This window comes from Polyodon spathula, chromosome 31 (assembly GCF_017654505.1).
Source record: "Polyodon spathula isolate WHYD16114869_AA chromosome 31, ASM1765450v1, whole genome shotgun sequence".
Taxonomy (NCBI): domain Eukaryota; kingdom Metazoa; phylum Chordata; class Actinopteri; order Acipenseriformes; family Polyodontidae; genus Polyodon; species Polyodon spathula.
Genome location: NC_054564.1, coordinates 362,641 through 389,436, shown reverse-complemented (window position 1 = coordinate 389,436; position 26,796 = coordinate 362,641). Strand labels below are relative to the sequence as shown.

Here is a 26,796-nt window from a genome sequence, read left to right as displayed (position 1 = left end):
CCCAGCCTCATTTCCCCCTCACTCCTCCTCTCCCAGCCTCTCTACCCCTCCTCCACCTGCTCACTGGCCCACCCTCCCCCATCTCCCAACCCTAAACCCGCTCATCCCCCTCCCCTCTCTCCAGCTCTCTCCCCTCCCCTCCCTGGAGCCTCTCTACACCCTCATCCACCCTCCCAGGTGGTAGGGAGGGTTCCAGCCTCTCCTCTAACTCCCTCCTAACCCCCTCCCCTCACTCCAGCCTCTCTCTACCCCCTCCCCTCACTCCAGCCTCTCTCTACCCCCTCCCCTCACTCCAGCCTCTCTCTACCCCCTCCCCTCACTCCAGCCTCTCTCTACCCCCTCCCCTCACTCCAGCCTCTCTCCTCTCAGTAGAATCTCTTGTCCCTCTCGCTCCACTTCTGGTAGGCGATGACCCCGAGGATGACGAGTATGATGCAGCCCAGGATGCTGAAGAGAATGAGCAGGAAGAAAGACACGGCACCCATGGACTCAGGCTGATCCAGCACTGCGCAGAGAGAGAGCAAAGAGGGGGAGAGAGGAGAGAGAGAGAGAGAGAGAGAGAGGAGAGAGAGGGATTGAACTGTGAAGAACAACGTTTTAATTCTTTAGTATGAGGGTGGGGTGAGACACGGTGCTCATGGGGAAAGGATGGATTCCTGTTTGACTGTGTCCCCTTGCAGCAGTGCAATGTTGTGTACTGTATGTATCCCTGTCCCTGTATGTCTCACCTCTCGCCATGCCCCCACCCTGTGTCTCTCTCTCTCTCTCTCTCTCTCTCTCTGAAGAGAGATAGAGTACCTGGAGAGTTGGACCAGGTGTCACACCAGGGACACCTGGTCCCTGTTGTGTCCCTGTCTCTTTGCCCCCCGGTCCCTCTCTCTCTGTCCCTGTCTCACCTCTCAGCAGCTCCCAGTTGTCCACGCTGGGTATGAACACCTCCTTGTCCAGCAGCTCCTCCTCCTCGCTGCGCTCCACAGTCAGCTGGTACAGCTTCAGAGAGATCAGATCGTGGTTATCTGAGAGAGAGAGAGAGGGAGAGAGAGAGAGAGAGAGAGAGAGACAGATGGTATATTCCAGTTCATTTGATAAAATTTAGAAGTGTAATACAGCATTTAGCAAAAATAAATAAATTCAAAACGACAAACAATTCTTCTTTTGGCGTTTCAGCACTGTGCAGCGTTTCATCGTTCTGAAGCACAGAATGCTGGAAAAGCACTCAGAGAGAGAGAGAGCCCCTACCTGACAGATCTCCCGTCAACGAGGACGCCCCAAAATAATACCCGAGAGGCAGCCTGACCCCCGGGACATCCAGACAGTCTCTCCACTCGTGCTTCCCGTCGATATCAATCATGACCTACGAGCAGGGAGGGAAGGAGAGGGCTGCTGAGACACTGGAGGCACTGCAGGCTGCCTCACACCGACTCTGCAAAGAGATACTTGTGTTTCTTTTATATTACTGTTAAAATGAGTCGTTTCGCAGAGGCTTTTATCCAAAGCGACTCACAGAGACCAGGGGGGTGAACTCTGCACCATCAACCGCTGCTGCTGCTGCAGAGTCACTTCCAATAGGACCTGGTTTGTTTGGCGTCTCATCCGAAGGACGGAGCACAAGGAGGTTCAGTGACTTGCTCAGGGTCCCACACAGCGAGTCAGCGGCTGGGTTGGGTTCCAGCCGCGGCCTGGTAACTGTGGCAGCGCTGCCCTGCCGTCCCGGGACAGCGGCAGTCAAACCCCTCGATCGGTGAACGGGTCTCTGAGTCTTACTCACGGTCAGCCTCCTCCGCACGTAGCGCACCACCAGGAAGGAGTCGTGGTTCAGGTTCCGCACCAGCGCCGTGCAGCTGCCCAGCTCCGTGGGGCGCCCGTCACGCTCGTGATCGTAGCTCAGAGAGCCATTACCAACCATGGCCAGAACCAGGGGGAAGAGCCGCTGAGAGAGAGGCGGGGAGAGTGGGAGAGGGGGGAGAGAGAGAGAGGGGGAGAGCGAGAGAGGAAGAGGGAGGGAGAGAGGGAGGGAGAGAGAGAGAGAGGGAGAGGAAGAGGAGGGAGAGGGAGGGAGAGCGAGAGGGGGGAGCGAGAGCGAGAGAGCAAGATAGGGGGGAGAGAGCACAAGGGAGAGAGAGAGAGGGAGGAGGGAGAAAGGGGAGGAGACAGACAGGGGGAGAGCAACAGGGGGAGAGAGAGAGATAGAGACAGACAAAGACACAGACAGTGACCCAGAGAAAGAGAAAGAGAGAGAGAGAGAGAGAGAGAGACACAGAGACGGGCATCAGTTGAAATGCTCGTGTTGTTTCCTATTCAGTGGCAGGGTGTAATTGCAGTGATAGTGGAGTCTTGGCTCAGCTGCTGTAATTATTATTATAATGAGAAGTGAAACTGTGTGTGAAACACTGGGGCTGGTGGTGTCAGTAAAATACATCAATTACTGTTTTATCTCATGTGAACATGAAGAACTGCTTTGTGGTAAAGAGAAGACACATAGCGAATGGGGGGGAAATACCAAACTTAAAGGAAAATACACACTCTCTCTCTCTCTCACACACACACACACACACACACACACACACACACACGTAGGTCCCGGGGATGTTTGTTTTATTTCCGGTCTGGTACGTCATTGCATTAAATAAATATACATCAAAGTGGGGGGGGGGGGGCATGGCCCCCCCCCGTACGGTCATCCCAGTCCCCAGTCCCCACTTATGGAGGATCAGGGTCAGGGGTGAATACCTGGGAGCTGGGGCTGAACCTCCTCTTCTGGTTCTGTTTCCCCCCCGAAACAAGCGGAGAGCAGGAGAAAAAAAAAAAAAAAAAAAAAAACACGACGACAAAAAACAAAACCTTTAAAAACTTATCGAACTCCAGCAGATCACAGCCCTGCAGGACCTCCAATATCATAAGAGAGACCGTGTTCACTGATATAGAGACACAGGGTCAGAGGGACATGTTCACTGATATAGAGACACAGGGTCAGAGGGACATGTTCACTGATATAGAGACACAGGGTCAGAGGGACATGTTCACTGATATAGAGACACAGGGTCAGAGGGACATGTTCACTGATATAGAGACACATCAGAGGGACATGTTCAGATATAGAGACACAGGGTCAGAGGGACATGTTCACCGATATAGAGACACAGGGTCAGAGGGACATGTTCACTGATAAACAGGCGTTTCTTGGGCGACACCATGGAATGGAAGATTTGAAGCGTTGCTAGCGAGCTGAAACCTGGCTGAGAAGAACTGGACTGGAGCCAAGTAAGTTCTGGCAGAAGTGAGACAGCTTCCCTCCTTCCCCCTACCTCCTGCTGTTTCTCCTCGTTGGGGTAGGTATCCACGAACACCCCCAGCCCTGTGAAGTTGTCTTTATTGCCGAAGACAGGGCCTGCAAACCAACCCAACACACAAACAATGAGACCGAGAGACACTGACCAACCCGACACGCTCAATGAGACACTGATCAACCCGACACTGTGTGTGTGTGTGTGTGTGTGTGTGTGTGTGTGTGTGTGTGTGTGTGTGTGTGTGTGTGTGTGTGACCCCCCCACCCCCCCCCCCCCCCCCCCCCCCCCCCCCCCCCCCCCCCCCCCCCCCCCCCCCTCCCCCTCCCCCCCCCTCCTCCCTGGTACCTGTCTGCATCCTCTCCCTGGTGTACCCCCTCCTCCTCCCTGGTACCTGTCTGCATCCTCTCCCTGGTGTACCCCCTCCTCCTCCCTGGTACCTGTCTGCATCCTCTCCCTGGTGTACCCCCTCCTCCTCCCTGGTACCTGTCTGCATCCTCTCCCTGGTGTACCACACTGCAAACCCGTCTCCGTTTAGGTTTTTCTTGCCCTGCCCGTGGACCTTGAAGTGAACCTGCAGCTCCCAGTCCCGCAGGAAGCAGGGCTAGAGAGAAGAGGAGAGAGAGAGACAGAGGAGAGAAGAGAGGAGAGAGGAGAGGAGGACAGGAGAGGAGAGGAGACGGACGCATTAGCCAGACCACGCACAAACACAAGCAAGTTCGTTCCTGGCGCTCGCGTAGACCTCGTATCGTACAAAAAAAGTCTACCGGAAGCCATAACAGCAGTACAGTAAGTATTTCATGTTAGATTTCATTTTTAAGCATCTGGTTAAACTACAAAGCAGTGTGGAATTCAGTGTGTTAGCGTCACATTATTCAGGAGCTTTCACTCAACTTAGGTAATTCGGTAGGGTGATGTGGTTCTAGATCCCCCTCCCACTCTGGTTCTAGACCCACTCCATTCCGCACTCTGGTTCTAGACTCCTCACTCACAGTGCGGTTCCAGACGGCGCCCTGCTTGCTCTGCATGTCGGGGGTGAGGCGCAGCTGCTGCGTGCTCACCATGGCGTTCCCCAGGAGCTCCCAGTGAGAGGAGCTGGACGAGCCCACATCTGCAACACGAGAGGGGAGCAGAGACGCAACCACTGAGTCACACAGTGACACAGCAGCACAGTCACACAGCAGTACTGTCACACAGTCACACAGCAGCACAGTCACACAGCAGCCCTGTCACACAGCAGCCCTGTCACACAGCAGCCCTGTCACACAGTGACACAGCAGCACAGTCACACAGCAGCCCTGTCACATGGTAATACCGCTGCACAGGTCACTGCAGTGATGGAACTAACACTCCGCTTGTATAGTAGTTTGATCCAATAGCAGTCTTACTTCCATCTCTATTAACAGTATTATTATTGCAGGGATGGGAATACGACTCCCATTGCACAGCAGTGTGATCCATTCACTGTGAGTTTAATAACACTATGTAACACAATTTTTGTTCCTGGGTAGTAAGTGTTATTTCCTAATTGCTTATGCCTCAAAAGTATAGAAAATGGCTATTATTCCCCACAAACTTTGCTTTTGTGACCAGGACAGTGATATTTCAAAATATCACTATTTCCAATGGGAAAACGAGCAAATGTGTGTCTTTTCGTTCACATAAAGTCAGAAAAACACAACATATGAATCCAAATTAACATGTATTTATACTAAAGTAATACAAAAATGACTACAAAAGATTTAGAAGTGAGTAGTTTTTCGAGATTTACAATTATACTGTAAATCACTTTCACGAATCAGCCCCCAAATGTAGTCTCCCATCATGTTCTCATTATACTGTCCTTGGTAGCGGCGTTCAAAGTCCAGTATATCCTGGTGGAAGCCCTCGCCTTGCTCCTCCGAGTACGCTCCCATGTTCTCCTTGAATTTATCAAGATGAGCATCAAGGATATGGACTTTGAGGGACATCCTACAGCCCATTGTGCCGTAGTTCTTCACCAGAGTTTCAACCAGCTCCACATAGTTTTCGGCCTTGCGATTGCCCAGGAAGCTCCGAACCACTGCGACAAAGCTGTTCCAAGCCACTTTCTCCTTACTAGTGAGCTTCTGGGGAATTCATTGCACTCCAGGATCTTCTTTATCTGTGGTCCGATGAAGACACTGGCTTTGACCTTTGCCTCAGACAGCTTAGGGAAGAAGTCTTGAAGGTACTTGAAGGCTGCCGACTCCTTATCTAGAGCTCTGACAAATTGTTTCATAAGGCCCAATTTGATGTGCAGTGGTGGCATCAGCACCTTCCGGGGGTCCACCAGTGGCTCCCACTTGACGTTGTTCCTCCCCACAGAGAACTCGGTCCGCTGTGGCCAGTCCCGCCTGTGGTAGTGCGCCTTGGTGTCCCTGCTGTCCCAAAGGCAAAGATAGCAGGGAAACTTGGTAAAACCGCCTTGGAGACCCATCAGGAATGCCACCATTTTGAAGTCTCCTATGACCTCCCAGCCGTACTCATCATACTTCAAGGCGTCCAGCAAGGTCTTGATGCTGTTGTAATCCTCTTTGAGGTGCACCGAGTGAGCCAGGGGAAGAGACGGGTACTTGTTACCATTATGGAGCAGCACGGCTTTGAGGCTCCTGGATGAGCTGTCAATGAAGAGGCGCCACTCATTCTGGTTACAGGTCGATTCCGATTGCCTCGAACAGACTGGTCACATTGTGGCAGAAGCAGAGCCCATCTTGACGGGTGAAGAAGCTGGAAAAAGGTTGGTGACGCTTCCTCTGATCTGCGACTTGCACACTTTCATCCAACAAGTTCCACTGCTTGAGCCTAGACGTCAAAAGCTCGGCATTGGACTTGGTGAGACCAAGATCTCTAATCAAGTCGTTGAGGTCTTTTTGGTTGGGGTAGTATGGGTTTCTCTCCTCAGCTCCACCTCTGAAATTGTCATCTGGATCTACAACGTCTTCCTCGCTCTCTGACTTGCTGCTCTCTTCTAAAGACGGCTGCTCTCTCTCCGGAGGAGTGGGTACGGGGAGCTCATGGCAGTGTGGCACCGGGGCGATGGATGAAGGAAGGTCCGAATACGTGATAGCAGGTGCATTCTTGCCAGTCCGATGTTTGGAAGGGTCCACCATGCAGAAGTAGCAGTTGCTTGAGTGGTCAGTGGGTTCCCGCCAAATTCTTGGGATAGCGAACTTCATGGCTCTTTTTTCCCCTCTGTACCATCCTACAAAAATACATTTATTTCACCCATGACTAATGTGTAAGAGATTCTCGCAACATTTTTCATATATATTTTTTCAATAACATTGAAAATTGTAAAACATTTTAAAATTAAAAATTTACAATTTTAAAAATTAACAAATTTTATAACATAAAATTCCAAGCAACAATTGTCCATCTTACCTTCCAGAGTTTTTTTTGCAGTGCTCGCAGGTGAAATGAGGTGCCCAGGGTTTGTCTTTATCCCCGACAGGCATGCTGAAATAAGCCTTGTAGGCCTCGCACATCTAGGCAGATGCTTCCAAGGAGCACTTTTTCGCTCTTGTGTTGATAAATTGGCCGCAGACATGGCAAAATGCGTCTGCCGGATGCTTGCAGCCTCTTGATGCCATCTCAGAAAAATGCAGATATGCATCCACTTAGGCAGCTGGAACTAAACTGAACTGGTGGGCTTAAGACCCCTGTATTTATACTACTATTTATATTACTGGAAAGTTCTAGAAAGTTCTAGAAGTTACTCCAAGTTTACTCAGCACTGAATCTATCTGGAATGTTCTGGAAAATAGGTAAATTTCAAAATATCACTGTCCTGGTCACAAAAGCAAAGTTTGTGGGGAATAATAGCCATTTTCTATACTTTTGAGGCATAAGCAATTAGGAAATAACACTTACTACCCAGGAACAAAAAAAAAAAATTGTTACACGGTGTAATCAGACACACCTGAGCTTGTTGCCTAGACACACTGGGGGCTGATCAAGCTGCTAGTAAAACCTGGACTGGGTGACACTGTGTGCAATAGGAGTCTGACTCCAGCCCCGTACTGTTCATCCTGGATCATGTGTACTACACAACCAGGAAAGAAAAAACAAATAAAAACTTCAGTTAAAATGTTTCGGGATCATGCCGACAATCTTCATGAGCTGCAGTTGTACAATTCTCCACAGGGGGGTGACAACTTAAAAAAAATATATGAATTTGCTTTTTTCTTTTTTTTTAAACACATTTTTTCTTTCTCTGCTGTTGACTCGTTCACGACTGTCGGTTTTCTCCCAGAAAAAAAAAAAAAAATCTTACACACACTCTCTCTCTCTCACAGACACACACTCTCTCTCTCACACACTCACTCTCACACACACACTCTCTCCACGTCTCTCTCTCTCACACACTCTCACGTCTCGCTCTCTCACAGTCTCACACTCAACACACACTCTCCCTCGCTCAGAGAGAGCCACTCTCACACAACTCTTTCTCTCTCAGAGACTCACTCAAAACACACACACACACACACACACACACACTCACACACACACACTCTCTCTGTCTCACACACAACACACACACACACTCTCACATCACTCAACACACAACACTCGCTCTCACACACTCACTCAACCACAACTCTGTCTCACACACACTCTCGGGCGAACACACACACTCTGTCTCTCTTCGTCTCACACAGACACTCTCTCTCTGTCTCTCTCTCTCACACACTCTCACTGTCTCTCTCTCTCTCACACACACTGAGACGCACACTCTCTCTCTCTCTCTACTCACCTCTGGTTCACACACACTCTCTCACAAACTCACACACACACACTCTCACTCACACACACACACGTCCCGCTCTCACTCAGACAAGACACTGGTCACTGTCTCACACACAAAGACACACACACACTCACTCAAACACACACACTCTGTCTCTCACACACACACACACCGTGATGTTTGTATGTCCATCTGTCTCTGTCTCTGTCTCTGTCTCTCTCTCACACACACACACACACTCACTCACTCACACACACACACACACACACACACACACACACACACACACACACACACACACACTCACACTCACACTCACACTCACACTCACACTCACAGCGTCCACTCATTGCAGTGTTATTCGTTACCTTGATAAGGTTTCGTCAGTGAAAACTCCCGTTTGAGAAATTCCTCCGTCTGGTGCCCCTCTTCTGCGCCAGACCGCGCCACGGAGACAAGGCAGAGGGAAATTAAAAACAGCATCTTGAAATCCGCCTTTCTACTGAAAACAAAACGATAACCCCCCTGAATACGCCGGGATACCGCTTTATTTTTCACGACAACAGCCATTATTTTTGCGTTGCCCCCGTAGACCGCTCCCCTCCCACCCCCGAGCTCTGATTGGCCGTCCTGCTGAAAATCATTTATACTATTGGCTTAGGCGGCTGTCACTCATTTTTTCAGGTCTCCTTGGCTCCACCTTCACGGTGTATGAAAAAGCCAGGCGAGGACCGCTCTATGATTGGGCGACTCGATATCATTTACATGACTCTCATTGGTCAATCCGGCCATCCATCAGAAATGTCCTCCAATGCGTGGAAGACATTTGTTGCATGGCAACGGATTCATTAAACCCCACCAATAGCAGCTGCGGGTCTCCCTCTCCGCGGTCTTAAAGCTGCAGCGCACCTTTAGTGCGAGTCCAGACCAGGGCTTTCTCATATCGCAGGGAAATGGTCTTATTTTAGTTTTAGTTTTTTTTTTGTTTGTTTTTTTTTTGTTGTTTTGTTGGAGGTTAAGGTTTAATATAGACGCAAAAAGATAAATAAACAGGACGATAACCAGATTTAATATCGCGATGCCTGAAGGGTTAAACCGCAAGGAATAGCGCATCGTTACGTCATTGACATGGAGTGAATGACATCACAACATAATAATTATAATAATAATAATAATAATAATACTAATAAATAATAAGAATAATAAGCGCATCGAGCTGCGGGTGACTTTTTCCTCTGCTTTAGGAAAAACCCAGATTGGCACTCATCCGGTCAGATTTCAGTATATTGAATTATTATTATTTTAGTACGAATGGGTCATTCAGCAGAGGCTGTTATCCAGAGCGGCTCACAGAGACCAGGGGGGTGAACTCTGCTTCATCAACAACCGCTGCTGCTGCAGAGTCTCTTCCAATAGCACCTCGCTTGTTTTGCGTCTGAAGGACGGAGCACAAGGAGGTTCAGTGACTCGCTCAGGGTCTCAGGGTCAGTGGCTGGGATTTGAACCCTCCTGGTATCAGAGCCCCCTTTCCTCTGACCAGTGGATCAGCGAGCCTCGTAATGGCGTTGTATTACAGGTTAACAGAAGCACAGGTTGAAACGATGCGGTCCAGCATATCGGATAAACACTGCCTGCATTAGTAGGTAGCGGGCGCTGCCGACTCGCTGACTCTACCCGCATCTTCTCCTTTCCAAGCTGCGAAACCTCTCGACTGTCGCCGGCTCTGAATCAGGGTGCGTTCACGGAGATCATCCTCAGAAGATCACCGGATTCATTTGCCAGATTCCGCACCGCATCTGCGCAGAATGATCTCCGTGAACGAACCCGTTGATTCGGGCTGACGCTATGATGTCACTGTCGACCAATGAGGGCCAGGCTAGCTCCCTGGCAAAGGATGACGTGTTGTTTACCGAGTTCGGTTTTGCTGTACGCCACGAACATACCGATGCAGTTATTCCACAAGACCGGCGCGGCCAATGCAACAAACACGAGTCATCATACCCGACAAGAGCGTGTTTGCAAAGCCAACTAGGAGCACCACAAGAGAAAAAATAACAAATAAATCAAATGAAGGACTGCTGTTTATGAGTGGATATATAAGCACAGTATTTATAATAATTTTTTTCATATATTTATGTATCAAAATAAAAAATCATACTCTACTGTACTATTCCACCTTAAGAGACCTTCTTACATTTCCACCTTTAAAAAGGTGACTGCTGAGTCTGGAGAGAGAGAGAGAACGAGGGGGCGGGGCCGGGCTGTCCAGGGGGGCGTGGCACCGGGAGGGGGCGGGGAGTGAGTAGGTGACGTCAGCGCGCAGCTCCTGGAGAGTGAAACAAACATGGCGCCAGGCCGGACCGGGCTGGGAATCACCGCGTTAACTTTGATCGCTTTCCAGTTGAGCGCAGCCGCTGGACGGACTGGGGGAGCGGCGGCGGCCGGCGGGGGAGCCGTGATCCTGGGCATGAGGCTGGAGAAGAGCGAGGGAAACCCCGGCACGACCACGGAGGGCGACGTCTTGCAAGTGAGGGAGCAGAGCGAGGTCCAGCTCCGGTTTTACGGTCTGCGGCTCAGCCGAGACACCGGCTCGGCTTTCATCGCCTTCACGGACACGGAGTTCCCGGAGACCGGGGAGGAGGAGGAGGACGGGGAGGAGGAGGAGGACCCCACCGACGGCGGTGCCGTTGCCAACAGGACCTGCCCGGACATCACCAAAGACATCACCGTCTCCGAACAAATGAAAGTGTCTCGTCGGGGCACGACCGGCGTGGTGAATCTCACCATCAAAGCGCTGCGCAAGAGCGACAAGCTCCGCTTGTACAGGCTCTGCATCCGAAACGGCACCGGGGGCCAGTGGTACCTGCTCGGGGCTAACGACGGCAAGCTGCTGGTGGTGGAGGAGCGCCTGTCCATGCTGCCGCTGTGGCTGCAGATCGTGGTCATCTGCGTGCTGCTGGTGCTGTCCGGCATGTTCAGCGGGTTGAACCTGGGTCTGATGGCGCTGGACCCTATGGAGCTCCGCATCGTGCAGCGCTGCGGCACGGACAAGGAGAGGAAATACGCCGGCAAGATCGAGCCCATACGCAAGAAAGGCAACTACCTCCTGTGCTCGCTGTTGCTGGGCAACGTCCTGGTCAACACCACGCTGACCATCCTGCTGGACGACCTGATCGGGTCCGGGGTGGGCGCGGTGGTCGCCTCCACCGTCGGCATCGTCATCTTCGGGGAGATCGTCCCCCAGGCGCTGTGCTCCCGCCACGGGCTGGCGGTCGGAGCCAACACCATCATGTTGACCAAATTTTTCATGCTGGTGACTTTCCCGTTGTCCTTTCCAATAAGCAAGCTGCTGGACTGCGTCTTGGGGCAGGAGATCGGCACCGTTTACAACCGGGAGAAGCTGGTCGAGATGCTGAAAGTGACGGCGCCTTACAACGACCTGGTCAAGGAGGAGATGAACATGATCCAGGGAGCACTGGAGCTCCGAACCAAGACCGTGGCGGACGTGATGACCTCGCTGGAGAACGGGTTCATGATCCAGAGCGACGCGGTGCTGGATTTCAACACCATGTCCGAGATCATGGAGAGCGGCTACACCCGCATCCCGGTCTACGACGGAGAGAGGTCCAACATCGTGGACATCCTGTACGTGAAGGACCTGGCGTTCGTGGACCCGGACGACTGCAGCACGCTCAGGTCCATCACCAAGTTCTACAACCACCCGGTCCACTTTGTGTTCCACGACACCAAGCTGGACTGCATGCTAGAGGAGTTTAAAAAAGGTGGGCGGGGGTATTATTATCTCATTAATGGCAGTAAGACTCCCGTTGCACAGCAGCGTGATCCAGTCCTGGTTTCTGTATAAGTTTAATAATCAGACACGCTGGGGGCTGATCAAGCTGCTGGTAAAACCTGGACTGGATCACGCAGCTGTGCAATAGGAGTCCGATTCCCATCCTTATGGTGTATTTATTGTTGTGGTTGTGCTGTGGCTTGTTTGTTGTGAATTCGTGGACAGCAGAGCACAGTGACGAGCCCGTGTTTTCCCGTGTGAGACGGGGGCTCTGCTGTTAGTATTGCGCCGGTGTGCAATGCGCTGTGCTCCAGTTATTAATAATAGGGGTCAAGGCTGGCAGCTGTCACTCTCCCGAAACAAACGATCAGCGAGAGCGTTTCACTCGGGCTTGGGTTTGCTCAGTCCTTCGTGTAAAGGTGGGGGTGAGAGCATGTCTCTCTCTCTGTCTTTCTGTCTGTTTCTCTCTCTCTCTCTCTCTCTCTCCTTGATCTCTTTACTCTGTCTCTCTTCTCTCTCCTTGATCTCTTTACTCTATCTCCTCTCTCTCTCCCCCCCTTTCTCTCTCTCTGTCTCTCTTTCTCTCTCTCTCTCTGTTCAGCTTTGTTTTCTTTCCGCTCTTCCTGTTTTTTGAGTAATAGTTGTTGTTTTTTTTCTGCAGTATTAGTTCTTGTTTTTCTTTTCAGTGCACTTGCTGTTTTCCAGCAGTGTGGACACAGTCATGTGTGTGTGTGTGTGTGTGTGTGTGTGTGTGTGTGTGTGTGTGTGTGTGTGTGTGTGTTGGGGGGGGTTACGTAGTTTGCTGTCGACTTTCACCCTGTGTGGAGTTTTATCTGACTGGAGTTAGAAACAGTAAATAAAAATATAGTGAGAGTCAATGACAAGCCCTCACAAGTATATATGTGTGTGTGTTTCTGTGTGTAAAGAAATACTAAAAACGTTACATTCAGTGACTTCAGTGGAATTACACAGGAGACGTTGAAAGGCTTGCAGTTCAGCTGAACTCTGATTAATTCAGGGTGGCTGAATGCAGCGCTGCAGGCTGTTCTGTGCCTGGGAGTGTGCGTCCTCCTGAGTGATTCAAAACAGAACCCTCTTTATACCCTGAGAATCATTACCCTTCTAATTCTTCTAATTATTATTGTTATGTGTGTGTCTCTTTGCGTGTCACTCTGTGTGTGTGTCCAGTGTTGCATTACAATGGAATTCTTTGTGGGGTTTTTTTAAGCCGCTCCCCCGTTACAGGAAGTGACCTCACACTGAGTAAAATCACGGGGGCGCTCATTTTGCTGAGACGAGTAAAGGAAGATTTTGAGACCGTGTGGAGTAATAATGCCCCCCCACCCCTGCCCCTGCTGCTCACCCTGCCATTCCCCACATTCCCCCTGCCGAGCACGCTCACAGACTCTCACCCTGGGCCCCCCTCCCACTCACACACGCTGACAGACTCACACCCCCCCCGCCTCACAGCACTCCCCTTCACCCCCCCCCCCACCCCTGCCCCTGCTGCTCCCTGCCATTCCCCTGCCGGGACGCTCGTTATGACGTGCACCTCCTACGGTACTGGGGACTCACACCCCCGCTGACACACACCCCCGCTGACAGACTCCACACCCCCCGCCTCACAGACCCCCACCCCCCCCCCCCCCCCCCCCCCCCCTGCTCACCCTGTGCCATTCCCCCTGCCGAGCAGCTCACAGACTCACACCCCCCGCCTCACAGACTCACACCGAGTGGGGGACTGCCGGGCTTGCTCACAGACTCACCCCCCTCCCCACCTGTCTACTGTGGGGGTGGGCTCACAGACTGCCACCCCACCCCGCACCCACAGCCCCACCCCTGCCACTCACGCTCACAGACTCACACCCCCCCCACTCACACACGCTCACAGACTCACCCCCCCCCCTCACACGGACTGAGGCGTGCCGACTGTGCCCTCACGCACGCTCACAGACTCACCCACCCCGCCCCCCCCCGACTCCCACCCCCCCCCCCCCCACGCACTGCACTCGTGACGACTGTCTACAGACTCACTCTGCCACCCCCCCCACGCACTGCACGCGCACAGACTCACACCCCCCGCCTCACTCAGACTGCGTGTGGGGGACTCACCCCCCCCCCGAGTGTGGGGGGGGTTGGGCCAGAGGACCCCCCGACTCACGCCTCACAGGTCAGGGGGGCTCCACACTCACAGACTCACACCCCCCCCTCCCCTGCCAGCTGAAGCAACTGACTGGAGTCACCCCCCCTGTGTCTGAGCACGCTCACCGACTCACTGCCCCCCCACTCACCAGCCTCACAGACTCACACCCTCCCGCACTCACCACGGACAGACTCACCCCCCCCGCCCCCTCAGCACGCTGTGCTCACACCCCCCCCCCACTCACGCACGTCTTCACAGACTCCACACCCCCCCCCCACTCACGCACGCTGTGCAGTGTCCCGCACGCACACCTCACAGGACCTCGCACCCCCCCCCCTCTCAACTCACCTGGGGGACTCGGTGAGTGTGTGCGCCCCTCACTGCTCACAGACTGCACAACCCCCCCCCCCCCACTGAGCTCACAGACTCACACCCCCCCCCACCACACGCACGCTGACAGACTCACTCACACCCCCCCCACCTCACGCACAGCTGCACATACTCACACACCCCCCACTCACGCACTCACAGACTCGCTCCACACCCCCCCACTCACGCACGCCTTGACAGAACCTCACCCCCCCCCCCCAACGCTCACAGACTCACACACCCCCCCCCCCCCCTCACAGAGCACGCTGCCAAGTGCGACCCCCCCCCCACTTCATGTCCACAACTCACCCCACCCCCACACGCACCTCACAGACTCACAGACCCCCCCCCCCCCACTCACACACACTCACAGACTCACACCCCCCCCCCCACTCACACACACTCACAGACTCACACCCCCCCACTCACACACACTCACAGACTCACACCCCCCCACTCACACACACTCACAGACTCACACCCCCCCACTCACACACACACCCCCCACACACACACACTCACGGACTCACACCCCCCCACTCACACACACTCACAGACTCACACCCCCCCCACTCACACACACTCACAGACTCACACCCCCCCCACTCACACACGCTCACAGACTCACACCCCCCCACTCACACACACTCACAGACTCACACCCCCCCACTCACACACACTCACGGACTCACCCCCCCCCACTCACACACACTCACAGACTCACACCCCCCCCACTCACACACACTCACAGACTCACACCCCCCCACTCACACACACTCACAGACTCACACCCCCCCACTCACACACACTCACACTCACACTCACAGACTCTCACAGACTCCACCCCCCCACTGGAGTCACACACGCCTCTCTCAGTGTCACACCCCCCCTGAGTGTGGGGGGGTCCACAAACTCAGTGTTACCCCCCTCCAGACTGTCACCACTGTCACACACACTCACAGACGCACAACCCCCTCCCAACTGTGGGGGGGTGACTCACCCCCCCTGACTGTTGACCACCTGCACAGACCCCCCCCCCCCTTCAAGTGTCTGAGGGGGGGGGGGGTCACCCCCCCCCTCACTCCACAGTGACTCCACCCCACTCCCCCCCCACGTCACACACACCTCACAGACCTGAAACCAACCCCCCCACCACACACACATCGCACAGAGTGTCTCCTGACCCCCCCCCCCAACCATTCACTCACGTGCTCGACAAAGACATACCCCCAAAACAACCCCCCACTCACACACTCCACCGACGTGCCACGGAGGGGAGGGGGGCTGAGACTCACACCCCCCCACTCACACAGTGTCCCCCTTCCCTCACTCACCCCCCCATGGGGGGCACTCACACACACTCACAGACTCACCCCCCCACTCACACACACTCACAGACTCACACCCCCCCACTCACACACACTCACAGACTCACACCCCCCCACTCACTTCACCCTTGACATACTCACACCCCCCCCCTGGGGGCAGAGCGGGACTCAGAATGCTCACTATAACTGGACCTGTCTGAGTGTGGGGGGGCGTCAGTGTCTGAGTGTGGGGGACTGAGTGTGTGTTGAGACGTCAACCCCCCCTACCACCAATACTCCCACGACTGTGACCCCCCCCACTCACGTGGTGCTGAACCCCCGTGCGCTTTGTCTAACATGTTGGGGGGGACACAGTTTCAACGAGGGACTCACAATACACTCACAGACTCACACCCCCCCACTCACTCACACTTAGTGTTCACTCACACCCCCCCAATCACACACACTCACAGACTGTGGTCCCCCCCCACCACAGTTGGGGGGTCACATGTGTCACCAGTCACACCCCCCCCCATCACCACGACATGCTCACAGACTGACACCCCCCCACGTCACCTGATGAGTGTCTCAGTGTGGGGGTGAGTGTATGATGAGTCCACACTGAGTGTCCCCCCCACACACACACACTCACACTCACACTCACACACACTCACACACTCACACACACCAAACACACCTCACTGTGATACCTCTGAGTGTCACACAACCACCTCACATGAGACTCTGAGTCCACACCCCCCCCACTCACTACACACTCACACATCCAACACCCTGACAGAACACCCCTCACGACCCACAAACACTCACTGAGACCTCACAGACTCCACCCCTCCACCGCACACACCACTACACAGTCAGACTCACACCCCCCCACTCACACACACTCACGGACTCACACCCCCCCACTCACACACACTCGCCCCACAGTCACACACACTCCCACGGACTCACACCCCACCACTCAACGACACCCTCACAGACTCTCAACCACACACAGACACTTCGCAGACTCCTCCTCACAGACACAAACCCCACTCACACACACTCACAGACTCTCTCACACACACACACACACTCGCAGACTCTCACACACACACAAACACTCTTACAGACACACAGACTCTCACTCAAACCACACACACACGCACACTCTCACACACACACACTCGCAGACTCTCACACACACACACTCACACACTCTCACACACACACACTCGCACACTCTCACACACACACACACACACACTCTCAGACACAGTGTGTGTGGCAGCGTCTGAGAGTGTCTGAGTGTGCACTCTCACAGCCTCTCACACACACACACACACTCACAGACTCTCACACACACACTGAGAGTTGGCAGAGCGTGTGTTTACACACACACTCGCAGACTCTCACACACACACACTCGCAGACTCTCACACACACACACTCGCAGACTCTCACACACACACTCTCACTCTCACACACACACACTGTGACTGTGAGTTTAATAATCAGACACACCTGAGCTTGTTACCTGGACACACTGAGGCTGGTCGAGCTGCAGGTAAATCAGGTTATTCTGCTGTGCTGTAGGAGTCTTGTTGCTTCCCTGTGAATTTCCAGCGCTAGACTTCACCAAGGAAGACACTGGAGGTTAACCCATTGTGTGCTGTTGAACCCTGGTGCCTCCTTTAGCGGTCCATTGTCATTCAGATCTGTTTAGTGTCGATCTATTTACTGTACTGAAACATGATTGGAGGTAACTGCACTAGAGAGAGCAGAGAATGGCACAGGAACCCCTGAGGAGAGGAGGGAGGGGAGAAAGAGCTGAGAACAGCACAGGAACAGGAACCCCTGAGGAGAGAGAGGTTAGGGGAGAGAGGTTACAGGATAGGGGAGAGGAGAGAGAGGTTAGGGGAGAGGGGGAGAGAGGTTGGAGGAGAGGTGAGAGGAGAGAGGTTAGAGGAGAGGGGAGAGAGGTTAGATGATGGGAGAGAGGAGAGGAGGCAGTGGTTGAACTTTGTCAGGGAGTGATAATGGACGTGTTCCAATCCACACACAGTCTCACATGCACACACGCACGCATCCTATATGTTTGTAGTGATTACAGAGCCAAGGACGTTGTGTAGAAGTCTTTGTCTTCAGTCTTCTTGTGAAGTTTTTAGTGTGTTTCTCAGCTCAGCTGTATTGACTGATTATCAGCCGAGGCGACAATTCCGCCCTGACCACCGTTTACTGTGGACTTCCTGTTTACACACGCACACTGACGCATCACGCACGCACGCACACACACACACTGACGATCACACACGCACACACACTGACTCATCACACACGCACACACACACCTGCGCACACACACAGTGACACACAGCAGGTGCAGCAAAGGCCAGAGCAGCGTTTCAAATAGATTTCATACAATCACTGTAACTTTATCAAAGCAGACTCTCTAAAAAGAGTTTGAAAGTGTCCCATAGTTTCATTGCTCTCTGAGTAATGGGCCTTGCCTTTACACTGGGCTCCATACTGGACCTCTGTCTGTCTGTCTGTCTGTGAGTGTCTAGTGTTGTGTTTTTCAGTATTTGTGTATTAGTGTGTGTGTGTGTCAGTGTGTATTGCCTATGAGTCTATTGCGAGTTTCGTTCAGTGTTTTTAAAGCTGAGGGAAGACGTGTTTGTGTTGTCTGAGTGTATTGTGTGTGTGTGTGTGTGTATTATCGCTGAGTGTATTTTGTCTGTTCACACACACACACACACACACACACACACATGCATGCATGCATGCATGCATGCACGCAATGATGGACAGGGCAGTGTGCTGGTTAATTTTCTCCTGGGGGGGGGGGGGGGGTTGTGTCCTCATTATTCTGGCTGTTGCTCTGTTGTGACCTTGAGAAGAACGCTGCTGTTCTCCTGAGTGACAGCCCACCCGCATTGCCAGCAGTGAGCTCAGCTCTGGAGAAGCACAGCTTGGAGGGTTTGGTTGGTGTGAGTGTAGCAGTGCTGCTGTGTCTCCTCCTCTTCACAGTATAATGAATATAATAACAGTAACCCAGACAGTAATGACTGTTTACAGCTCAGGGGAGCTTTGCCTTTCCCAGGAAAGACGAGAGCAAGAACAGCGTTTCATTTTCCTTCTCCCTCCTGGCCCCTAATCCCTGTCTCGCCCTGCAAAGGAATCTGTGTGTGTGTGTGCTCTGACTCTCTCTCTCTCTCTCTCTCTCTCTCTCTCTCTCTCTCTCGCGTCTCCCGTCCCCGCTCTTCTCTCATTCTCATTCAGTAAGTCTCACCGCTAGCGATCGTGGCGAATTGGTCCCCCTAACGAGGGGGAAGGAGACCCTTTCTATGAGGTGCTGGGGCTGTTCAGCTCTGGAAGACGTCATCGAGGAGATACATCAAGTCTGAGATCCTGGACGAGTCCGACATGTAGGGGTGAGTGCCTAGCAGGGTGGGGGACCATCACTCCCCCCCCCCCTCTCCCACTGTGGCACACGCACTGACGCACTCGCACAGACTGACATGTACAGTGAGTGCCTCTCCCCGTTCCCCATCACTCCCCCCTCCCCTCTCCCACCCCCCTGCAGTGACACACACACGCACTGACACACGCACAGACTGACATGGCAAGAGGTGAGTGCATGTGAGGGTGAGAGGGGAGAGGGCAAGGGTAGTGATACTGTAGCTCCCTAGAGGTCCCCCTCTACATGTCACCTCCCCTGCAGGGGTGTGAGGGTGGGGGACGCACGACTGCGTGTCACTGACTGCCGCTTCTCCCATGTCCCTCACGGAGACTGGCAAGGTACAGTGATGCCTCTCCTCAAGATGGGGTGGTACGTCTCCCCCCTCCCCCTGTCCCCTCTCTGACCACCCCCCTGCAGGTGACACGCGTGTCCTACCACTGCAACAGACTGTCACTCACACGGTATGAGGGCCTCTCCCACAGGGTGGGGGAGGGGCATCCCCATGAGTGCCGTCTCCCCAGTGAGTGGGGTCCCCTCAATCCCCCCCCCCTGAGTGCAAAGGGTGACACGCACAGGCACTGTGCATTTGTCCGTGACACAGCGTGACTGACATTGTACCATGTCACTCAACGGAGAGGGCAAGTGGAAAACCCTCTCCCCGAGGGGAGAGTGGTGGGGGGACGTCACTGCACACGCACTGATGCACTCGCACAGACTGACATGTACAGTGAGTGCCTCTCCCCGTTCCCCATCACTCCCCCCTCCCCTCTCCCACCCCCCTGCAGTGACACGCACACGCACTGATGCACTCACACAGACTGACATGTACAGTGAGTGCCTCTCCCCGTTCCCCATCACTCCCCCCTCCCCTCTCCCACCCCCCTGCAGTGACACACACACGCACTGACACACGCAGTGGCACACACACACTGACTCGCACTCTGTCTCTCTCTCCCTCTCAGCTGATAATCGCAGTAGGAAGAAAGTGCAGAACAATAAGAACAAGCGTGATTTCTCTGCGTTCAAACAGGAGAACGAATCCACCGTGAAGATCACCCCCCAGCTCCTCCTCGCCGCGCACCGCTTCCTAGCAACGGGTAAGCACAGCCCCGCCCCCTCCCCGGGGCCCTAGCAATGGGTACGCACAGCCCCGCCCCCTCCCCGGAGCCCTAGCAAGGGGTATGCACAGCCCCGCCCCGTTTCAGTCCCCACTCTTCTCAGTGTATAGCAATGCTTTACTCACCCCCTCTCCCCCCGTCTCTCAGAGGTGACCTTCTTCGCCCCAACTCTGATCTCAGACAAGATTCTCCTACGCCTCCTCAAGCACCCCGAAGTCATCCAAGAAATTCACTTCAAAGAGGAGGAGAAGATGAGAGCCGAACATTACCTGTACCAGCGCAGCAGAGCCACGGACTACTTCATACTGATCCTGCAGGTACCAGATCCCTGACCGAGCCCTCGCCCTGACCAAGCCCTCCCCCTGACCCAGCCCTCCTCCCCCTCAACCTCACCCTCACCCTCACCTCCCCCTGACCGAGCGCGGACCCTCGCCCTGACCAAGCCCTCCCCCTGACCCAGCCCTCCCCTGACGTGGGATCCCGCCCCTGGCAGTCGTGTATCATGGGAGGGGGACTGGTTCTGACACACTCAGAGGGTGGATTCCTCTCCTAGTCACCTCGAGGGGGGGGATGTGAGGTCGACCCTCGCCTCTGTCTCAAGTTCGGGAGTGGGTACACTCCCAGCCCTCCACCCTCCCCCTCACCCGAGCCCTCCCCCTTCGGGAGGGGGACTGGACCCTCGCAGGCAGGGAGGGGAGTTGGCCCTCCCCCTGATGGGGACCCTCCCCCTGGGAGACGGGACTGGTTTCGGGAGGGGGACTGGGTCGGGAGGGGGAGGGGGAGAGTGGCTCCTAAGGGGGCCGAGCCCTCCCCCTGAACCCAGACTTGTTCCGGAGGGGGACCTCCCTCACCGAGCCCTCCCCCTGACTCGGGAAGGGGGACCCTCTCGCGCCTGGGACCAGAAGCCCTCCCCCTGACGGGAGCCCTCCCCCTGGCCCCTCACCGGACCCTCCCCCTGACGGGACAAACCTCTCGCGGACCCTCGCCCTGGGAGGGGGACCCTCCCCGGGACCCGGCCCTCCCCCTCCCCCTCCCTCACCTGAGGGAGGGGGACTGGCTCCCGCTGACCCAGTCGGCCTTCCGGGGAGGGGGACTGGGTCGGGAGGGGGACTGGTCGGGAGTGGGAGGGGGAGCCCTCACCGGGAGGGGCACTGGTCCCTCGCCTGGGAGCAAGGGATCCCCCTCGGGAGGGGGCCTGCCCCCCCCTCCGGGAGTGGGACGGGGGGAGCCCTCGGGGAGTGACTGGTTCGGGAAGGGGGACTGGGTCGGGAGGGGGAGGGGAAGTGGCTCGGGTAGGGGTACTCACAAACCAGCTCCCCACCCCGCCCTGGGAGCGGGATTGGCTCTGGAGGGGAACTCGGACTCCGCCTCCTGGCTCGCACCTGGGAGGGGGAGGACTGGCTCTCCCCCTGGGAGCGACCCACCCTGGTTCCCTCCCCCTCACTGGGTCGGGAGTGGGAGGGGGAGTGGCTCGGGAGGGGGACTGGGTCGGGAGTGGGAGGGGGAGTGTCTCGGGAGGGGACCCTCTCTCGCCCTGACCCAAGCGGCCCTCACCCGGGAGGGGGACTGGGTCGGGAGAGCCCTCCCCCTAACCGAGCCCTCCACCTGACCGAGCGTGGACCCTCGCCCTAACCGAGCCCTCCCCCTGACCGAGCGCGGACCCTCGCCCTAACCGAGCCCTCCCCCTGACTGAGCGCGGACCGAGCGTGGACCCTCCACCTGACCGAGCGTGGACCCTCGCCCTGACCGAGCCCTCCCCCTGACCGAGCGTGGACCCTCCACCTGACCGAGCCCGGACCCGAGCCCTCCCCCTAACCCAGCCCGGACCCGAGCCCTGACCGAGCGCAGACCCTCACCCTGACCGAGCCCTCACCCTAACCCAGCCCGGACCGTCGACGTGACCGAACGCGGACCCGAACCCTGACCGAGCCCGGACCGAGCCCAAACTCTCACACTAACCCAGCCCAGACCCTCACCCTCGCCTGCACCGGACCCTCCCACTGACCGAGCCCGAACTCTCACCCTGACCGAGCCCGGACCCACACCCTAACCCACACCGGACCCACACCAAAACCCAGCCCAGACCCTAACCCTAACCCACACCGAACCCTCCCCCTGACCCAGCCCAGACCCTCACCCTGACCGAGCCCAGACCCTCACCCTCGCCCACACCGGACCCTCACCCTGACCCAGCCCAGACCCTCACACTCACCCACACCGGACCCACACCAAAACCCAGCCCGGACCCTCACCCTCATCCTCACCGGACCCTCACCCTGACCCAGCCCTCACCCTGACCAATCACCATGACCCTGACCTGACCCAGCCCCTGACCCTGACCCTGATGCGCGCTGGGGGCTGATCAAGCTGTTAGTAAAACCTGGACTGGCTGACGCTGCTATCCTTGACTGAGTTAATGAAAGGTAATTTTTTGGACTCCCTCTCCTCCTCCTCCCTCTCTCTTCCTCCTCTCCCTCTCCTCCTTCTCCCTCCCTCTTCCTCCTCTCACTCTTCTCATATCATACGAGCTACTCCCCATTTTTAAATCTGATCGTCGCTAACCCTTCTCCTGCACAGTAAACAACCGATACTCAAGACAGCTGTGATAAGCACCTGCCAGTAACAGCTCTCCCCCCCCCTCTCTCTGCAGGGCCGGGTGGAAGTGGAGGCCGGTAACGAGCACATGAAGTTTGAGACGGGCCCCTTCTCTTACTATGGGGTCATGTCCCTCAGCACCCCCTCACTCGGTGAGTAGAGCCGCCAAACACACAGAGGAACCCGTCAGCATTGCGTTGCAGTGTGTCTGGCTTGGGGTCTGCAATAGCTGTGTGTCACTGCCCTCTCGTGGCTGCAGCTGGTAACTACATTTCAGTCTGCTGCTGATGCTGCTGCTGCTCCTGCTTCTTTTTCAATGCATCTACATTATATATTGTGTGTGTGTGTGTATTAGTGTCTTTCTTTCTTCTTTGTTTTGTCGTTCTTCTCTCCCTGCTTCGCTCCCCCTCTCCAGCGCGATGCTCTCATCCCAAATGCCTGTCTCGAAAACGCTCCTCTCTGTTCTCGCGGGGCTCAGATAACGGGACAGTGCTGCTCGAACCCGGCTCCGCTCCAGCACACGCTCGACTGCGAGGACAATTGCCTCTGCTGACGATATACTGCTATATTAATAATACTAGTAATCTCTTTATTTTTGTATATATATATACATATATGCCTTTATATAGTGCCTTTCATAGTGGAGCACCATCACAAAGCGCTTTACAAAGATACGAGACTAGGGTGTGTGAGCTGTGCATCAGCTGCAGAGTCACTTCCAACAACACCTCACCCCAAAGATGCAGCGCAAGGAGGTTCAGTGGCTTGCTCAGGGTCACACAGCGAGTCAGTGGCTGAGCTGGGATTTGAACCCGGGACCTGCTGGTTACTTGCCATTTCTTTAACCACTGGACCACACAGCATCCTGAAGGAGTCTCGCTGGTCCAGAGTTGAGAGAAAGGGGTCTTGATACCAGGAGGTTCAAATCCTCAGCCACTGACTCGCTGTGTGAGACCCTGAGTGAGTCACTGAACCTCCTTGTGCTCCGTCCTTCAGACACAAAACAAGCGAGGTGCTATTGGAAGAGACTCTGCAGCAGCAGCGGTTGTTGATGAAGCAGAGTTCACCCCCCCAGTCTCTGTGAGTCGCTCTGGATAAAAGCCTCTGCTAAATGACTAATCAATAAATAAAAATAATAATAATAATAATAATAATAACAATATAAAAGCCCAAAGCCTGTAACTGCAAGGAGTAAATTAATTATACGTTTTCAAACGCTGCCAGAGCTCTTAAACACTCGATAGAGCCGGGCTCAGAAATACTGAAAGAAACAGAACTAGAAGTGAAACAGCAAACTTCTAGTGGAAACGCTTGCCATTGAATTGACGCTGAAGACACTGAGAAAGACTTCTAGTGGAAACGCTTGCCATTGAATTGACGCTGAAGACACTGAGAAAGACTTCTAGTGGAAACGCTTGCCATTGAATTTTATTCAGTTTTATTGATACAAAACATCGTTTCACAATCAATTTCTGTTTTTATAACCCGGAAGTTCTTTTTGTTTTTATTTCATTGCTTTAGTAATTTTTACTTTCCTGAAGTAAAAGGCTTTTGGAAAATAAACCCCAATGCTTTATCTCTGTTTGTTTTTTTTCTCTTTGTTAAACTTGGTTTGCCCTGTGCTGAGGCTTCATCAGCTGAGCAAACGACTCACTTCCCAGCAGAGCTGTCTCTCTACCTGCCTGTCTCTGTCTCTGTCTCTCTGCTTGTCTGTCTCTCTTCTCGTCCTTGTCTCTCTGCTCGTCCCTGTCTCTCGGCTCCTCCCTGTCCCTGTTCATCTGCATGTGGCTTGTTTAACAGCACTGGCTTGTAATCCTGAGGAGTTGTGATGAATCGGATGATATTTTCTTTTCCTTGGTTTTGATTCTCATCCACCCTTCTCTCTCTCCTCAGAGTTTCGCTCCCCCTCTCACATTGCTGGTCTGAATCGCTCCGTCTCTCTGAGCTGCACCGACCGGTCTGAATCACTGTCCGTCAGCGGGAGCAACAACCAGCTCAACAGCACCCCCTCCCTGCAGGCGCTGCAGTACACCCCTGACTTCAGCGTGCGCGCGCTCACTGACCTGCAGTTCATCAAGGTGAGAGACCCTGTGTGCTTCTCAGTGACGGAGACAGACACTGAGACACAGAGAGAGGGAGACCCTGTGTGCGTCTCAGTGACGGAGACAGACACTGAGACACACAGAGAGAGGGAGAGAGTGCACTGAGACACAGAGAGAGGGAGACCCTGTGTGTGTCTCTGTGAGATGGAGAGATGCACTGAGACACAGAGAGAGGGAGACCCTGTGTGCGTCTCAGTGACGGAGACAGACACTGAGACACACAGAGAGAGGGAGACCCTGTGTGTGTCTCTGTGAGATGGAGAGAGATGCACTGAGACACAGAGAGAGGGAGACCCTGTGTGTGTCTCTGTGAGATGGAGAGAGATGCACTGAGACACAGAGAGAGGGAGACCCTGTGTGTGTCTCTGTGAGATGGAGAGAGATGCACTGAGACACAGAGAGAGGGAGACCCTGTGTGTGTCTCTGTGAGATGGAGAGAGATGCACTGAGACACAGAGAGAGGGAGACCCTGTGTGTGTCTCTGTGAGATGGAGAGAGATGCACTGAGACACAGAGAGAGGGAGACCCTGTGTGTGTCTCTGTGAGATGTCTCTGTGAGATGGAGAGAGATGCACTGAGACACAGAGAGAGGGAGACCCTGTGTGTGTCTCTGTGAGATGGAGAGAGATGCACTGAGACACAGAGAGAGGGAGACCCTGTGTGTGTCTCTGTGAGATGGAGAGAGATGCACTGAGACACAGAGAGAGGGAGACACAGAGACAGACACTGAGACACAGAGAGAGAGAGACACCGAGACACAGAGAGAGACACTAAGACACAGAGAGAGAGAGATGCCGAGTCACACAGAGAGGACCTGAGACACGCAGACTGTGTGTGTGTCTGTGTGTGTGTGTGTGTGTGTGTGTGTGTGTGTGTGTGTGTGTGTGTGTGTGTGTGTGTGTCTGTGTGTGTGTGTGTGTGTGTGTGTGTGTGTGTGTGTGTGTGTGTGTGTGTGTGTGTGTGTGTGTGTGTGTGTTTCTGTGTGTGTGTGTGTGTGTGTGTGTGTGTGTGTGTGTGTCTCTGTGTGTGTGTGTGTCTGTGTGTGTGTGTGTGTGTCTGTGTGTGTGTGTGTGTGTGTCTGTGTCTGTCTGTGTGTGTGTGTGTTTGTTTCTGTGTTTCAGTGTGTGTGTGTGTGTGTGTGTGTGTGTGTCTATCTCTCCTCACTAGTTCTGTGTTAATATCCTCCTCAGTAGTAAGACCCAGGTCTCCTGCGAGTCAGCAGCTCGGTTCTCAGCAGGTTCTGATCCGATTGCTCCCCCCACAGATCACCCGGCAGCAGTACCAGAACGGGCTCATCGCTTCCCAGCTCGACAGCACGCCACAGTCCCCCGAGCACACACACACCAGCGGCAGCGGCAGTGCCGAGAACGGACAGGATGAGACAAGCAGCCTTCTGAACGAGCAGAACAGCGCGGGGCAGAGCAGAGCGAACCACAGCACTGACTGCACAGTGTGACCCAATACAGTACAGTACAATACAGATAACCACAGTGTGATCCAATACAGTACAATACAATACAGATAACCGCAGTGTGATCCAATACAGTACAGTACAATACAGATAACCACAGCACTGACTGCACAGTGTGACCCAATACAGTACAGTACAATACAGATAACCACAGCACTGACTCCACAGTGTGATCCAATACAGTACAATACAATACAGATAACCACAGTGTGATCCAATACAGTACAGTACAATACAGATAACCACAGTGTCATCCAGTACAGTACAATACAATACAATACAGATAACCACAGTGTGATCCAATACAGTACAATACAATACAGATAACCACAGTGTGATCCAATACAGTACAATACAATACAGATAACCACAGCACTGACTGC

The 26,796-nt window shown here is 54.2% G+C and overlaps 1 protein-coding gene and 1 pseudogene across 3 annotated transcripts; one reads left to right on the top strand and one right to left on the bottom strand.

The window, feature by feature from the left end:
- Positions 1-322: 322 nt before the first annotated feature.
- On the bottom strand, positions 323-9,478 carry LOC121303102 (VIP36-like protein). 3 transcript variants are annotated; one of them, XM_041233557.1, is made up of 9 exons: positions 8,421-9,478; positions 4,277-4,395; positions 3,771-3,888; positions 3,306-3,388; positions 2,731-2,763; positions 1,769-1,930; positions 1,240-1,354; positions 897-1,016; positions 323-505 (listed from the first exon to the last, which is right to left on the bottom strand). In XM_041233557.1, exons 1-9 carry the CDS (start codon positions 8,620-8,622, stop codon positions 366-368), a joined length of 1,092 nt encoding a protein of 363 aa, XP_041089491.1. In that variant the 5' UTR covers positions 8,623-9,478; the 3' UTR covers positions 323-365. The 3 variants fall into 3 exon arrangements, with proteins under 3 accessions (XP_041089491.1, XP_041089492.1, XP_041089493.1); XM_041233558.1 differs by lacking the exon at positions 2,731-2,763; XM_041233559.1 differs by lacking the exons at positions 3,771-3,888; positions 4,277-4,395; positions 8,421-9,478 and adding an exon at positions 3,633-3,710.
- Positions 9,479-10,306: 828 nt separating this feature from the next.
- On the top strand, positions 10,307-26,664 carry LOC121303115 (annotated as a pseudogene).
- The last annotated feature ends 132 nt before the right edge of the window (positions 26,665-26,796 follow it).